Consider the following 16,540-nt stretch of genomic DNA (forward strand, 5'->3'; position numbering starts at 1 on the left):
ATGAAGAAGGATTTGGTATCACAGAAGAGGTAATTGAGACCTGGAGAGTTTTCTTAAGGTCAAACAACTAAGAAGCAAAAGATGCAGAATTTGAACCCAGGCAGTCTCAGAACCAGAGCCCATTGTTCTTAACCATGTTCCTAGGCCATTGTTTGAAATTAAATGAGGTCGTGTGTAAGGCATCTATTTTGGTGTCTGACATATAGTTGCTAAATACATGTAGTGACTGGTGGTAATTTTGAGTTGTTCTTTCTTGAAATGACCCAGGGGGAAAAAAAAAAAAGGTGGGGGGACAGGGTATGGGAAGGTGATGCGCCTAGGTTTCTAGCGGCTTCTCCTGTCATATTGTGCCAGGCTGGTGGTTTGGCTCCCAGAGCCCTTTTGCTTCCTCTGCTTAGTAGAAACAGGTATGTCAGAGAAAGGGGATAGTCACGGAAACTCAGTTTTCAGGTGTTTCACCCAATCATTTTGTCTGGTGTGATTAAAGCCTAGATTTCATTCTCTCAGGTTGAAACAAACACCTCAACCCCAAAGCAGTTTTTACAAGTCATCAGGGTTGGCCTTGACTTGGCCAGGACTGTGATATCTAGAGCCAACCTTTAGCATTCTCAGTGGAACCTGAAACCACTCAAGTTAGAATATATTCCCTTGAGCCAACATTGACTATCTGGCTAATATAATAATAACACTTCACAAATATCGTAAGAGAGGGTGGAATGCTCAGAAGAGAAAGACAGAAAAGACATGAAGAGATCCTGATTATTTGTTGCATCATTCTGCTTTAAATGGAAGTCCATGGGAGGATTTATTTATTTTTTGGCTGGGGGAGAGTGGAAGTCACTTCTAGGACAGCTGCCTCATGCTGTCACTAATTTGTCCTAAGAAATCAGAGCCTTTATGTTTATAAGTTTGTAGGTGTCAACAAGCCCCAAATGAAACCTTGAATTAAAAATAAATTTCACATCTAGCCAGTGTGACTCAGTGGTTGAGCGTTGACCTATGAACCAGGATGTCACAGTTCAATTCCCAGCACCTGCCCAGGTTGTGGGCTTGGTCCCCAGTGCAGAGCATGCAGGAGGCACCCAATCAACGATTCTCTCTCATCATTGATGTTTCTATCTCTCTCTCCCTCTCCCCCACTCTCTATGATATCAATAAGAACATATTTTTTAAAAAAATAATAAATTTCACTGGATCAATGCTTTAATAAGTATCAGCAGCAGCAGGAAAAATGGTGACTCACTATGGAAAATATTGTGATGGACTTCTCTTTCATTTAGATCTGTTTAGAAACTAATGCCTTTAAACTCAAGGCCTTCAACTTCGCCTTTCTGATATTTCTTTCTTTACACCTTGAACAAATTCAGTGAAATGTTCATATTGCAAAAATCAAACACTTAGAAAAGTTAGGGGGTTTCTTTTTCCAAAGAAGGAAGTAACTTAAAAAATCCAATTATTTATGGTTAAAACTGGAATGATGCCAGTTACTCAGGATTTAACTACTGTTTCCCTGAGAAGGTAATGTGAATTACCATGGATGAGGGGAATGTGATTAATGGGAATATGGCTTTTACTTCTGTGATCATTAAAAAAATCCAACACATATGCACACATACATTCCTGCATACATGTATTTATGCATATGTACACCATTCACTGCCTATTAGTTAGTACACTGAAAGCTAAGACTTAGGAGAAATTCAGAATAGAAAACATAATTGACAACATTGGACTTCTTTTCATCAGGAAGAACATATGATATGCATTTTTCTGGCCCTGCTCTAATGCTCTGAGCAAGCTGGCCTTGCCCTGCATGGACTGCAGTATTCTGTCCACACCCCTTAACTCCAGAAGGGGATGTGATGAGGATTATCAGGCCAATGTTAGCAAATGTCTCGGGAGCTCGCAGGTAGGAGGCAACACTGGAAATCAAAGCACAATTATGTTTGGCACTTTTGATCAGGTGTATCTAACTTCTCTAACTAAAGCTTCCTACACATAGAAACATGAATATCAGATCTCAGTGCCTGTAAAAATTCCATCACCAGTTACTGCTCTGTTCTCATTAGCTGGGGACCTTTGATGTTTTCACCTACAAAGCTTCTAATCTTTCTGAGCAGTAGATGAGGCACTCATTCCTTTGCCATTTACATTTGGTTCTTTAATTTTGTAATGCCACCTTCCCCTCCCCCCTTCCTTCCCACTTTGCAGATCTCACAGGTGTCTGGTCAGACCTGTCAGGTGGGTCTCTGTTTGCCTGTCATTTGGGAAGCTGATGGTCTTACCTGGGCATGGCTGATTGCACAAAGCGGAACAGGGGTTAGTTTGAATTGCAGGTGTGAGCAATCAGTGTAGATCAGCTCTAATCCATCAGATATTAGAACTGCCAAGCTGCTGCAGACACAGCAGAAAGAGCCAAATGCTGTGTGACTAGGTGTGTGTGTGTGTGTGTGTGTGTGTAGCCAATGGTTTACAGTGCTGAGGGATTTTGTGTGTTACAGAATGTGGTTGACTCTTACAACGGCACAACCTTACTGAGGCCCATTCTGTTCAAGGCTGTACAAGAAATCTTGGTGATAGGACATGAGAAACTGATCACATTTTTAGGCAGCTTGTAACCCAGGAGAGAGAAGGATATGCAGCCGGAGGGGTATGAGCTCAGGCTATAGAATTCTGGGTTCAAATATCCATCCTGTCAATATTGTCTGTTTGATCTTGGCAAAGTTTTTTGTTTTCACTGAGCTTCATTTTCTCATGTACAAAATAGGGATAATGCCTACTTAGAAGAGTTATTGTCTCTGGGACATAGTAGATGCTAAATACATGTTAATTGTTATTTTCACTTTTGCCATTAAAAAGTGGTAAATAACCTGAGTGGCACATAGTGAGAACAGTCTGGAAGGCTGAGGAAGATTTCAGGAAGGGCGGGATGTGAGAGACCTGAGCCTTGAAGATTCAGACAAGATCACAAGAAAATGGCATTAAAAAAGAAAAAGAAAAAGGCTGGTGCGTGGGTTCTGGGATCAGCAACAAGTTCATTTGGGTTGGTGTGACAGAGATAATGATCCAAAGGGTGTCTAGGACTGTGCTCTTCAAGGATTTGTTCCTTCAAAACAAATTCTGAGATATGAATGGCCATTTATCACAAGGTGCTGTTGTAAATACTATCACCACGACCCACCTGTTGTGCAAAAAGCAGGACACATTTTTCCTTCCTGCCAGTGAATTTGAATGACTACATGTGCGGTCCTCAGCCAAAGAATGTAACAGAGGCAACTGCTGTAACCAGGAGCATTGCCTTTGATTAGTTTTGACACTGAGGAGGAGCCTTCAAGCTCTGGGGAGATTCCCTTAGGATCCCTTTGTGTTTATGCTTCGTATCAAAATGTGGCCTATGAGGGCCAGGAGATACACCACAGAAAATGATGAATGCTACCTAAACTTCATATGGTAACCATTTCACAATATATGTAAGTCAAATTATTAGTATGTCAACTATATATCATAAAACTGGAAAATACAAATTTAAAAAAAGACACACAAAAGATGTCTCAGGAGCATAATGATGGGTCAAATTGTCTGGTGGTAAATAGCATATGGAGTCGGAAAACCTCTGTCATTTATTAGTGGAGAGACCCTCAGGTAAGTCACCTCTTCTTGTGAGGTCTCAGTTGCCCCATTTATAAAATTAGGTGCCATACTTATTATGAGTGGAAATCAAATTTTTAATTCTGTCTTTCTTAGGAGGCAGCAAAGCCTGTTTAGGCCAATAAATGCAATGCAGAATCACAACATATAAAAGCAGGGGAGTTCTGACTGGTGGGTAAAGGGCTCTGCCAAGGACTTAGGGTTCTCTTTCTCCTGCTCCACTTCGAGTTGGGCATAGAAGGACACCTCATCCTCTTTGGGGCATGATGTCCAGGCTGATGACTGCGAGACCCTGAGATTCCTCGTACTTGCAGCATGCCGCAATCCTATCACAGTTTAAATTAACTGACAACGGAGGGTTTGTGATTTTCAACTTTTCCATTAACTTGACTGAAAAGTTTTAGAAAATAAACTCACCTCCTTAGGTCTCTCTGTTAGCAGATTGCATAATATTTATTTATATGATGGTTTTATTCACAAGGCATACTTTATCAATAAGTGCCAGAGCGCCAACACCAAGTGTCCTAGTAGGAAGGCCAGGAAAAAACTCTGTCTTGCTGTGAGTTGGAGATATTATTCATACGGGAAGCTATCTTTGTTAGGAATGCTTACCACATGTTTGCAGTAAAATCTTGCCCAGCACTGAAACAGAGGTGAGAAAACTGGAAGAGATTTTTCTCAGAAAAGGCTTCCCCTGGAGGTGGCTGATGGTTGTCTATTGACGACTGGCCGAGTGACAGCAGCATGGTCACACAGAAGGGCAAATGCTCTGTCCCTGAGAATTTCCAGCAAAAAGGAAAGCCGCTGAAAGGTGCTGGCATCCTACCCCTTCAAAAGTTTCCCAGGCCATGCTGCCCATTAGAGCAGTCAGTACTAAGCTGGAGATGATGATGTTGAATTGTTGCCTTTATATGCCTCCTAGCGTGTTCCCCCAGCAGCAGACCTTCAGTGGACAAGAAAGCCAAAGGCCTTGACCATCCCTAATGCTACAATAACTTGGGTTGGATTATGAGCAAGATGATTGTGCACAAAACCCAAAATTCATGCAGGGTAGACAGAAATCCTGTCCAATACCAGTCACCAATGGCTGTCATAGAATACCTGTCACTAGGTGATGTGCTGCATCTCGGGGGAGCAGCTATGTGGACCAAATGATTCCCGTGGCTTTCTTGAGCCACTCAAACTTCACCTTTGCAGCTGGGGACCTAGCAAAGGGAGGTGCCTTTTATTCTGGAACCTTTATCTTAAGTCCCAGGTTCATCAATGATTCCCTGAAAGTTGGCTTGAAATTCTAGGCCAATTACAAATTCTCTACCAATATTGAGTTACTATGCTAATTTTTCACTCAACTACATGCATATTCTTATACATATTATACAAGGAAAACAAAGAAACAAGCACTGGCAAGCAGAAAAGCGAAATTCTGTGTGTTGGCTCAACCAGAAGGGACAGCTGTGTGGCTATATTATTCTTGCTGTGAAAGATGTTCTCATTCAAACCTTAACACGTTGGAAAATCCCTTAACCTCTCCAATCCTCAATTTCTTTTTCTTCAAATCAGTTTAATAAAACTTACCTTGCAGAGTGGTTATGAGGAATAGAAAGTATATTTTTACCTTCCAACATAGTTCCTGGCAGGTAGGAAGTCATAAATTGGAACTTCATTATCATTTTTGGTCTCTATTTGTTAATAGATTAATACTATTGATAATTGTGTCTGAAACATGAATCCATGAAACACAAACTACTTATGTGAAATTCTCTAACAGATTTTTCCTGTGTAAGACTGGGAACTAGACAGCTGTGTCCATACCAAGAACACACAGGAGAGATGGCCCACAGTCAACCATCTAATACTACTACATCTACATTCTGTAAATGCGAACTCATTATAAACAAATTTATTATAAGTTTTAAATAAATACTATATTATTTAAATAATACTAGATTAGTATAATAAATAGTTTAAGCCCTGAGACATGGTTTAGCCTTTTTGGAGGCAGCAGTTCCAATATAGTTTTGTTCAGACCAATTCCTAAAAACACAGGAGATTAATATTAAATGAACACATTGACAAAGTGATATGAGTTAAGTCACTCTCCAGCCTTGTTAGCTTAATGCTAATGTGGACAAGGCTTAAATGGCTAATTCTATCTAGAAAGGCAGGTATGAAGAGCTATCTTTTGACCCCTTTGCTGGCTAGGGTGTTTTTCTTAGCTTGTGTGGAAAAAAAGAAAAACACACTTAGAAAAAGATTGCTAGGTATTTCTTTCCTTTGGTTTATTTTTTCAGCCAAAATATAAGACCTTACTTAGATGACTAGCAATTAAGGAATTTTTGTGGTTTATTTCCTGATCTAACTGCTTACTTCTGAAGAAAGCAATCCTGACAAGCTTACTTTAGCCTGGATCTTACCAAAAGTATAAAGCCAAAAACATTTTTGAAGGGTTTAGAGAGAAAAGTCAGGCTGGAAATGTAACAATAAAATGCTCCTTAAGGTTGCTTTTCCTAGATCACATGGACTTTATTTTTCCCCCTTGGATACTGATTTTAGAGAAAATAAACAATTTTCCAATGCATTGACCTCATATTTTAATGACATTGGAGACCTGCAGTGGAACTAGAAGGTGAGTAATCAAATCAATGATGGTAATTCTACTTACGATAATACTTTGAATTAATAAAACCCTTTACTCATAAAGATCTCACCACTGTTTGCATAAACGTGACCTCATTGCTCTGTAAGCATTGGTTGAATATGGATTTAAATTTTACTTCTTTTCCACAGCCTTATTATAAGGAAGTAAAGGACTTTTGAAAACCCATTTTTTAGGAGAAACTCAGAGACGTCTCATTCAGTGTCAAGATGCAGAAATGCATCTTCCTAATTATCATCAATACTGGGCAGTGCTAGTGTCAGGTGAGGCCTGAACCAGCAGCTGAGAATGCCCCCAAGGACCAGATATTGTCATGGCTCTGATTGCTGACCCTAGGAGGCTTCCCTTGCTGTTGCAAGATGGCTGCCAGCAAGCCCTGGGGCTGTTTGCTGCCTGGCTGACCCACGCCCTGCCCAGGTTCTGAGCTTCACCCTGAGTGGACTGGCTTAGTCATGGCTTAGGGAGGCACACAGATCACATCCATTGGCTACGAGAACTCAGGGTTCTCATTGGCTCCGTTAGAGTCATGGCCTTCATATTTGGGTTCCTGGGAGCAGAGTGAGCTTCACCCAGAGCACGTGGTCCAAGACTGAGGGAAGAGCAGTTCCCCTGGAGCAAAACCAGAGAGGCTGCCAGGCAGAAGAACCCAACCAAAATACAGAAATGACAATGGGATTGATCTCCAGGTCACACTGTTGAAAGTGGTGGTGGTGGTGGTGGTGGGGGCGGGGGGTAGAGGTGGGGAGTGAGCTAGTGGAGAGACTGGGGGCTTTTGAGCAGGAATGTGGCAAAGTGAATTTAGGCGTTGAGTGATAATGATGATGATAATAATATCTTGCATGACTAGTGCTTTATATTTTCCAAAATGCTTTTACTTACCTGAGCCTTTTTAATAACATTGTGACATAGAAGGGTAGGTATTATACCTATTTTGCAAATTACATTGAGGTGCAGAGAAATTATTTAGAGATAATTAGAGAGCTAGGGTGGTGATTCGGGCCTCTTAACTTTTGGTACACTCCCTTCCGCCCCCTCCCGTCACGTATTATCATTTATAATGTTAACTATTATTAGATCAAGCTCATCAAAGTAGATTACTCAGTTTTGGAATGTTTTCCTAATTTATTTACAGAATATTAATTGAATGTCTGCTATGTGCTGAACATCACGCTAGGTGTCGGGGCTCAAGGAATTTATTAAGAGGTAAAAACAAGCCACTATTTTGAGTCATTAGCTAAATGAAAGCACAGAGCAGGGTTGGGCAAACTTTTTGACTCGAGGGCCACAATGGGTTCTTAAACTGGACCGGAGGCCCGGAACAAAAGCATGGATGGAGTGTTTGTGTGAACTAATATAAATTCAAAGTAAACATCATTACATAAAAGGGTACGGTCTTTTTTTTTTTTTTTTTTTTTTTTAGTTTTATTCATTTCAAATGGGCCGGATCTGGCCCGCGGGCCGTAGTTTGCCCACGGCTGGCACAGAGTGACACAACACTAATCTAGGCTTGAGGAAGGTGGAGGGGCTGTCAGGGAAGGCTTATGGAGAAGATAATGTCTCAACTAAAACCTTAAAAATAAGTAGAGGTGAGCCAGATAAAAGGATGAAAAGACAAGAGTGGGGAGGGTATAAAGCTTTCCAACAGTAAGAACAGCATGTACAGAGGTCCTGGGGTGAGAACATGGCATGTAGAAAACCTGCACAGAACTGAATACTATGGCTGGAGCACCAAGTGCCAGAGGTTGAATTGTGGAGATGAAAGAGGCTACAGAGATTGGCTATGGTTACACCCTGAAGTGTCTTGAATGCTTTGGGCTTTATCAAGAGGGAATGGGGAGATATGGAAAGGTTTTAGAAATGCCACTCGGGTTATAAAATGGAAATCAGTGAGAGCAGGAGGGAGGAAGTAGGAAGAAAGAAATGGGACTGGAAGCCCAATTAGATGGTTTCAGGCACTGAGGAGGGAGGTGATAATGGCCTAAATTAAGGCAGTGTCCGAGGAAGGAAAAGAAGTATTTGGGTTTTCATGATATTAAAATTGCAAACTTCTAAAACATTAGTTTACCCAAAGAAATAATGTCTATGCAGAACTCTTAATTTTATCTCTTCATTCAGGTGACTTTTTTTTTTTTTTTTTTTAACTAAGATGTCTTTATTTGTTTTTTTGTGATTAATCACTACGCTTTAATTATGTTCAATTTGTAACAATGAAATTGGGGGTCACCACAACATGAGGGACTGTATTAAAGGGTCGCAGCATTAGGAAGGTTGAGACCACTGGTCTAAGGTTTATTTCTACCTCAATTGCTGGCCCCTACCCAGCCTGGCCCTGTTCCGGGCTTGGGCAGGAGGCAACCAACTGATGTGTTTCTCTCACATCAATTATTTCTTTCTTTCCCTCTCTCCCCCACTCTCTCTAAACATCAAATATCCTTGGGTGAGGATTAAAAAAACAAACCACGGTGGGAAACCTGCTGAATGTTCTTGCGCATCTCCAGGAAGGCCTGCGGGGATGGTGCCTCGACATTCTGGAAGGTGTTCTGGACTCTGCCGAACAGCATGAACGTTTTATACACCAGATCGATGAACCCCAAGTGGTTCTCATCGAACAGGATGAAGACTCCAGGATCGCGCCAGACTGAGCCATCTACGGTACCAGTGTCCACGCCATAGAAACACATCCTGCAGGTTCGGGGGTAGTTCTGGTCCCTTGGGCTCACGCCCACAGGCAGAACAAACGGGACAGGCTGCTCCTCTGCAGCTGCAGCCCCGGACTCCCCGATGCTGGGCTGGGCAGGGCTCTGCCAGCCGTGGCTCTCGCTTTCCTCGGTCCCGTCTTCTTGCTGCTGCGCCTGCTCCCGGAGCACCCGCTCGTGAATCTCCTGGACCACGCGGGAGAGCTCGTTGAAGTCGCGGAAGATCTCGCCATCTCGCAGCTGGATGCGGTGCTTGAGCTGGATCTCTATGTCGTTGTGGTGTCCCGAGATATTGGTGACCCTGGCATATTTCCCATGGAATCTGAGCATGGCAATCGATAGGCCGCAGCGATCGTATTTGCCTTGGAAGAGGCCTGGCCGGATGAGGTCGTCCGGGTGGCTGGGCGGGAGGTAGAGGCGGCGGTAGGCCAGGCGGTCATACCGCAGTGTGTCATCCAACAGCAGCACCGTCCCGAATTCCTCCCTAAGCCGTGTCGGTGAATCCCATCGGTGGTCTGTCCTCTTGCACTGGCTGGTGAGCCTGTCCTTCTGAATCTGCAGGTGGCGGCTGTGGGGCCTGCGGTGGCGGCCTTCCATGCACTCCACCGTGGCTGATTTCCGCTCCGTCAGGCGGATTCTGAACGAGGGCTTGAATTGCATTGGACCATCCACATGGGTGTTAAGACAAGGCACGAACGTCCAACCCGTAATGCCTAAGCCGTCCACCGCCACATACAGCAGTGTTTTAAAGCCCTTAGTCTCTAGCTGCCACAATCCCAAAATGTGTCTGTATGGGTGGAGCAGCTTCGCATAGACTTCTCGGTAAGACGTACCTACCGTCTGCAGATTCTGCGAGTTTTCACAAACGCCAAACTCCTCCCGGCAGCGCTGTCTCCAGATGCTGTCGATGTGCAGGATGTGGCGGAATTTGGTGCAGGCCAGGGCCAGGCTGGGCAGATCGGTGCCGTGGAGAGAGGCGAAGATCTCCACCAGCGTCTCCACCGGCAGGTCCTGCAGCGAACAGTGCGAGGGCGGCCTGGGGCTCGCGATTCCTCCACTCCCCGCCCAGCACCGCGCTGCGGCGTCCGCCTCGAGGTGCTTTTCTGCCGAAGCCGGCTTGCCCTCAGCCGCTGCCTTCTCAGCTGGGCGCTGGCACTCCTGAGTACACGGACATCCCCGCGAAGAGCCCAAGCCGCAGAGGCAAGTGCACTCCTCCATGCCTCCTTGCTTAACAGCCACCCCAGTGTGGGTCACCCTGCCTCAGCTGGGTTTTAAGCTGGCTAGGTCCGCCCTAAAGTCCAGCCACGCCCTCCAGGGCCTAGCCACGACCCCTCAGAGAGGAGCCAATTGTAGGACTTTAATCCCATACCTATTAACAGTCACCTCCCTTTCCCAGTGCCCCCTCCCTGTCCTCCAGCCCTAGCCCCAGGCAGTCACTAATCTCCTTTCTGTAGGGATATGCCTCCAGGGATATGCCTGGGGGGGGATGGACATTTCACAGAAATGCAGTAAAAAACCCCCACAAAACTCAGATATATCTACACAATGGAATACTGTACTACACTGTGGTAAAAAAGAAGGAGCTCTTGCCATTTGCAACAGCATGGATGGAACTGGAGAGCTTTATGCTAAGTGAAATAAGCCAGTCAGAGAAAGATAAATACCACATGATCTCACTCATTTGTGGAATATACAGAACAACATAGACTGATGAACAGGGACAGATCCAAAGACAGAGAAACAGTGATCAGACTATCAGTCCCCAGAGGGAATGTAGGGGGGAGTTGGGGTAAGGGGAAGAGATCAATCAAAGGACTTGTATGCATGCATATAAGCCAAACCAATGAACATGAACAACAGGGGGATGAGAACATGAGTGGGGGGGGGTTGGGGGGAGGTTGGGGGTTACTGGGGGGATGAGGACACATTTTTAATACCTTAACCAATAAAGAAATTAAAGATTAAAAAAATAAAAGAAAATAAACCATTCATGAGAATGCTTAAAAACTGGACCCCTCCGTACATTGCTGGGCGAAATGTAAAATAGCGGGGCCACGTTGGAAAACCAGAGCCACCCGAGGGCCCGGAAGTTCCACTCCTAGGTACATACCAAAAAGAAATGGAAACATGTTCACACAAAATCTTGTACACAATGTTCACAGCGCCGTTATTCATAAGAGCCTCAAACCGGAAACAACCGTAATACTCATCAACTGATGAATGGGTGCTGGGGTCCAACCCCAGCAGGTCCAGGGGTCCCCAAAGGTGTGGACAGAGTTGGTGAAGAAGGAATGACACGGAGACAGCGTCCAGTTGATCAGCAGCCTAGCCAGGATCTCTAGCCAGGATCTCCAGCCAAGTTCTGGTCTGGATCTCCAGCGAAGTTTTGGTTAGGATCTCCAGCCAAGTTCTGTGTCTAGGTTCTCTAATCAGGTTCTCCAGGTTCTCCAGCCAGGTTCTGTAGCCATGTTCCCTCGCTAGGTTCTCCAGCCAGGTTCTGTCCAGGTTCTCCAGCCAGGTTCAGTCACCAGGTTCTAGTCAGGTTCTCTTGCCATGTTCTATCCAGGTTCTGTAGCCAGGTCCTGTCTCTAGGTTCTTCAGCCAGGTTCTCTCACTAGGTTCTGTCTCTAGATTCTGTGGCCAGTTTCTGTCCACGATCTTTTGCCATGTTCTGTCTCTAGGTTCTGTGTCTAGGTTCTGTGTCTAGTTGTCTTGTTACACCTGTATTTATACCAGTTGATTCCAATCCTATCAATCTCTATTACAAAGGTTAGGGCGTTTCTTATCTCCATTCCAGGGAGTAAAGATTATGTAGCTTAAGCATGATTGTTCGTAGTTAAAGTGATTAATTACCCGCCTGGCACTTAGTTAAGGGGTTTTATTCCCTCCCTAACTTCAGGGGAAAATCCCTACCTGGGGAAACAACCTTTCTCAGAGAGGTGACCTTGGTTAAAACACATAGTGCCAAGAAGGTGAGCAAACATATTAAGAACAGTATGCCATATATGCCAGGTCCCTTGAAACAGCAAGGATGGACCGGCTCCTGGCAAATTCCCCCTTTTTTAATTTTTAAAAGCAGGCATTAAAAAGAAAAACCCCAAATGCTCTCTTGTATCCATTTTAAGAGTAGGATTGGCGCTTTCCGCTATTACCTGAGTCCTGATCTATCACCCCAGGGAGAGCTTGCCAATCCTGCACTTTCCCGGGGTGGAAAGGCTGCAGTGGGGTTAAGGATAAGGCTCCTTGGGCCTACCTCCTCTCATGCCTTTACATTTACCTTTCCTTCCTCAGAAAAGCATGGACATACTTCTTGTATAAAACGTTCTGTCTGACTGGGAGTAACCTTAATTCCTCTGCTAGCAAGCATATGTGTTAAAAGATCAATACAGAGTCATTTCTTTAGAATCAGTATGGCACATATTCTTAATCTAAAGATCAATACAGAGTCTTCTTTCTTTGGACTCAGTATGGCACATCTTCTCAATCTAAGAATCAATACAGAGTCTTCTTTCTTTGGACTCAGTATGGCACATCTTCTCAATCTAAGTTCTGTACTATCCACCTTCTTACCCTACTTATCCTCTATAGGGGGTCTGCAGTACCCTGGTGGAGTCCTATCCCTCCCGAGTGTGGGGTTCTCAATGGGGGGGGAGGAGGGCTTACCTAGGGGAATCCTGTTCCAGGGGTTCCCAAAGGTGTGGACGGAGTCGCCGAAGACTTATCCACCCTCTTCCTACGGTGGAGTCCTATCCATCCCGAGAGTGGGGCTTACCTAGGGGTCCCTGTTCGGGCACCAGATGCTGGGGTCCAACCTCAGCAGGTCCAGGGGTCCCCAAAGGTGTGGACGTAGTCGGTGAAGAAGGAATGACACGGAGACAGCGTTCAGTTGATCAGCAGCCTAGCCAGGATCTCTAGCCAAGTTCTGGTCTGGATCTCCAGCCAAGTTCTGTTCAGGATCTCCAGCGAAGTTCTGGTTAGGATCTCCAGCCAGGTTCTGTGTCCATGTTCTCTTGCTAGGTTCTCCAGCCAGGTTCTCCAGCCAGGTTCTGTAGCCATGTTCCCTAGCTAGGTTCTCCAGCCAGGTTCTGTCCAGGCTCTCCAGCCAGGTTCAGTCACCAGGTTCTAGTCAGGTTCTCTTGCCATGTTCTATCCAGGTTCTGTAGCCAGGTTCTGTCTCTAGGTTCTTCAGCTAGGTTCTGTCTCTAGATTCTGTGGCCAGTTTCTGTCCAGGATCTTTTGCCATGTTCTCTCCAGCGAAGTTCTTCTGTCTCTAGGTTCTGTATAGGTTCTGTGTCTAGGTTCTGTGTCTAGGTTCTGTCCATTCAGGTGACTTTTAAAAAAATTCCATTGGACTTGCTTTATTCAGCAAGCAGTTATTGGGCACCTATTGAAAGTAATATATTCTAATACTGTCCAGGTCTGCCATTTTTATCAGTTTATGTTGTATAAAATACAACTTTAGATACATCTTTTAGATATGTCAAAGCATCAGTTAATTTCCACCTATTTTACTTAATTTCAGAATTGTTCTGAAATTCATATTGAGTATAAGAGAGAAGGTTTTCAAAGAGAGTTATGAGATAACTTGTGTGTGTGTGTTTAGCACCTTTTGCTAAGCTAAAAATCTTGTTTATTTTTCTGATAATCTATAGGAAAAAGGGCAAAGTATACTGAACAGATTACCAATTTATATAACTGGGTAAAATTGCTACAAAAATAACTCCCAATGCATTTTTGCGGGGCTTGAGTTTCAAAATTAGGGCAATTCTATATTCCCACAGATGCAAATGAGAAAAAGTATTTAGCTCCTGCATAGAATAAAAGTTTTTATGCAAACATTTACTAATTAATTCAGCTAAATTTTGATGAAGTCCGATGCTTAAAAACGTTCTATTTATGGAATTAAAACCCCCAACACTTCTTTATCATCAGCAGGCTGGGCACAGTCTTCACCCAGGTATCAGCTCCTCCAGTAATCTCTAGTCTAGGCTGTTGCAGAGCTTTACAACTCTGGCCGATAAAGGCAATTCTAATTTAGTGCTCACGTTAATTATCAGTAATATTAAATGAATATATTGGAGCTATTTACATGTGTCACTCAAGGTTGCTGTATTCTAAAGAAAATGATTATAATTGTTCTTATTAGTTATCATATTTCATGCTTCTGCAGTGACTTTTTTTTTTTTTTGGTTGGGTTTTGGGAATATCTTAATGAGGAAAAAGGCTTACAGTATTTTAAAATGTTCACAAGGCACCAAATAGCACTTTCTAATTCATTAGTCATATGTTATTGGAAAATTCCTTTGTGTTACTTTATTTGTTTCTGAGCACATGTAAACCAGATTAAAAAGGAAAAATGGGGCAGTCAATCTTCTCTGATAACTGGTGAAGAGATTATAATACAGAATGAAAAGCTGAATACCTCTGAGATTTGAAACACTTTACATTACTCTGCGTTTTGCTCTTAGTTCTGCTAGGGATTGATATTTTGTTGCCTATGGATTTTCCTACAACAGTAGGGAATTTGGGTATCTAAGTGGTTTCTTTTAAAATCTTATTCCATAGGAATTTCTGTCAAATAGCATGATCTGATGATAACACTCAAAATTTTTCAACAAGGATTAAAGAGAAATTGAAAAGAGTACTGGACAGTACAAAGAGAATGGGTCAAATGCATACTGTGTGCATATTGTGGCTGTTAATATCAATTTTCTCCCATCTACACTAATAAAAGAGAAAAATGGTAATTGGCGTACGACGATACCCTTTTCATTGGCTAATCAGGGCTATATGCAAATTAACTGCCAACTATGATTGGCAGTTAACTGCCAACTAAGATTGGCAGTTAACTGCCAACTAAGATTGGCAGTTAACTGCCAACAAGATGGCGGTTAATTTGCATATGTAGGCACAATGCAGGGAGGCGAAAGGGAAAGCAGGAAGAAGCCCCCTGCCACTGACAGTGATCGGAAACCCAGGGGGGAGCTAAGAGCTGGGGGGCAGGGCAAAGGCGGCCCTGGGGCCGCCTTTGCCCTGCCCCCAGCCATGATCGGAAAATCAGGCGCCTTTGCCGCCCTGGCCAGTGATAGCAGGAAGTAGGGGTGGAGCCAGCGATGGGAGCTGGGCACGGTCGAAGCTGGCAGTCCCGGGAGCTAGGGGTCCCTTGCCTGGGCCTAAAGCGGAGCCCACGATCGCGGGGCCCGGGCCGGATGCCTCGGCCAGAGGCGTTAGGCCTGGGCAGGGGCGGAGCCTGCAACTGCGGGGAGCTGGGGGTCCCCTGCCCAGGCCTGACACCTCTGCCAGAGGCCTCAGGCCTGGTCAAGGGGCCGATCCGGTGATTCGTGATCCGAGGGTGATGAGGGTCAACTCCTCTGGCCGAGGCATCAGGCCTGGGCGGGGGGCGGAGCCGGAGATTGGGGGGATATGATGGTCCCCTTGCCCAGGCCTGAAACCTGGGTCAGAGGCATCAGGCTTGGGCGGGGGGTGGAGCAAGCGATCAGAGGGAGATGGGGGTCCCCTGCCCAGGCATGATTCCTGGGCCAGAGGCCTCAGGCCTGGGCGGGGGCCAGAGCCAGTGTTCGGGGGGAGATGGGGGTCCCCTGTCCAAGCTTGACACCTCTGGCAGAGGCGTCAGGCCTGGGCAAGGGGCCGATCAGGTGATCAGAGGGTGATGGGGGTCTACGCCTCTGGCTGAGGCATCAGGCCTGGGCAAGGGGCAGAGCCAGCAATCAGAGGGGTCTGGGGGTCCCCTGCCCAGGCCTGATGCCTGGGCCAGAGGCATTAGGCCTGGGCTGGGGGCAGAACCAGTGATGGGGGGAAATGAGGGTCCCCTGCCCAGGCCTGACACCTCTGTCAGAGGCATCAGGCCTGGGCAAGGGGCCGATCCTGCGATTGGAGGGTGATGGGGGTCAACGCCTGAGGGCTCCCAGTATGTGAGAGGGGGCAGGCTGGGCTGAGGGACACTCCCCCCTCCCCCCCACACACACCCAGTGCACGAATTTCGTGCACCGGGCCCCTAGTTAGATTTATAAAATGTTAAAAAAGAGAAATTTTGTTGCCTAAATATTACCGAGTTAGAATCCTGACTCATAGGAAGCCTGTAGGATATTTTGTTTTCATAGTACCTTTTTCCTAAACTGAAAGCATTTCACTCTACCCTGTATTGGATAAAAATTTGTAATTCTAATATGTGGATTATCTGCCTGATATAGACACCTGATTAAGTTTCAAAGTAGATTCAACATTCAAAACTTTGACAATAAAAGCTGCCATGCCCTGGCCAGGAGGCTCAGTTGGTTGGAGCATCATCCCATACACCAAAAGGTTGGGGGTTCGATTCCCGGTCAGGGCACATACCTGGGTTGTGGGTTTGATCCCCAGTTGGAGGGTATACAGGAGACAACTGATCGATGTTTCTCTCTCTCTCTCTCTCTCTCTCTCTCTCTCTCTCTCTCTCTCTCTCAGCATGTCCTCAGGTGAGGATTAAAAAATAAATAGTAAAAAAAAATGCTGCCAGATGTTCACTTACATAGTTTTGACT

At 44.9% G+C, this 16,540-nt stretch overlaps 1 protein-coding gene across 1 annotated transcript; it reads right to left on the reverse strand.

Moving 5' to 3' along the window:
- Positions 1-8,748: 8,748 nt before the first annotated feature.
- LOC132229587 (F-box only protein 31-like) lies at positions 8,749-10,218 on the reverse strand. Its single transcript, XM_059686154.1, has one exon. It carries the CDS (start codon positions 10,216-10,218, stop codon positions 8,749-8,751), a length of 1,470 nt encoding a protein of 489 aa, XP_059542137.1.
- Positions 10,219-16,540: the final 6,322 nt, after the last annotated feature.

This window comes from Myotis daubentonii, chromosome 3 (genome assembly GCF_963259705.1).
Source record: "Myotis daubentonii chromosome 3, mMyoDau2.1, whole genome shotgun sequence".
In the NCBI taxonomy this organism is placed as follows: Eukaryota; Metazoa; Chordata; class Mammalia; order Chiroptera; family Vespertilionidae; genus Myotis; species Myotis daubentonii.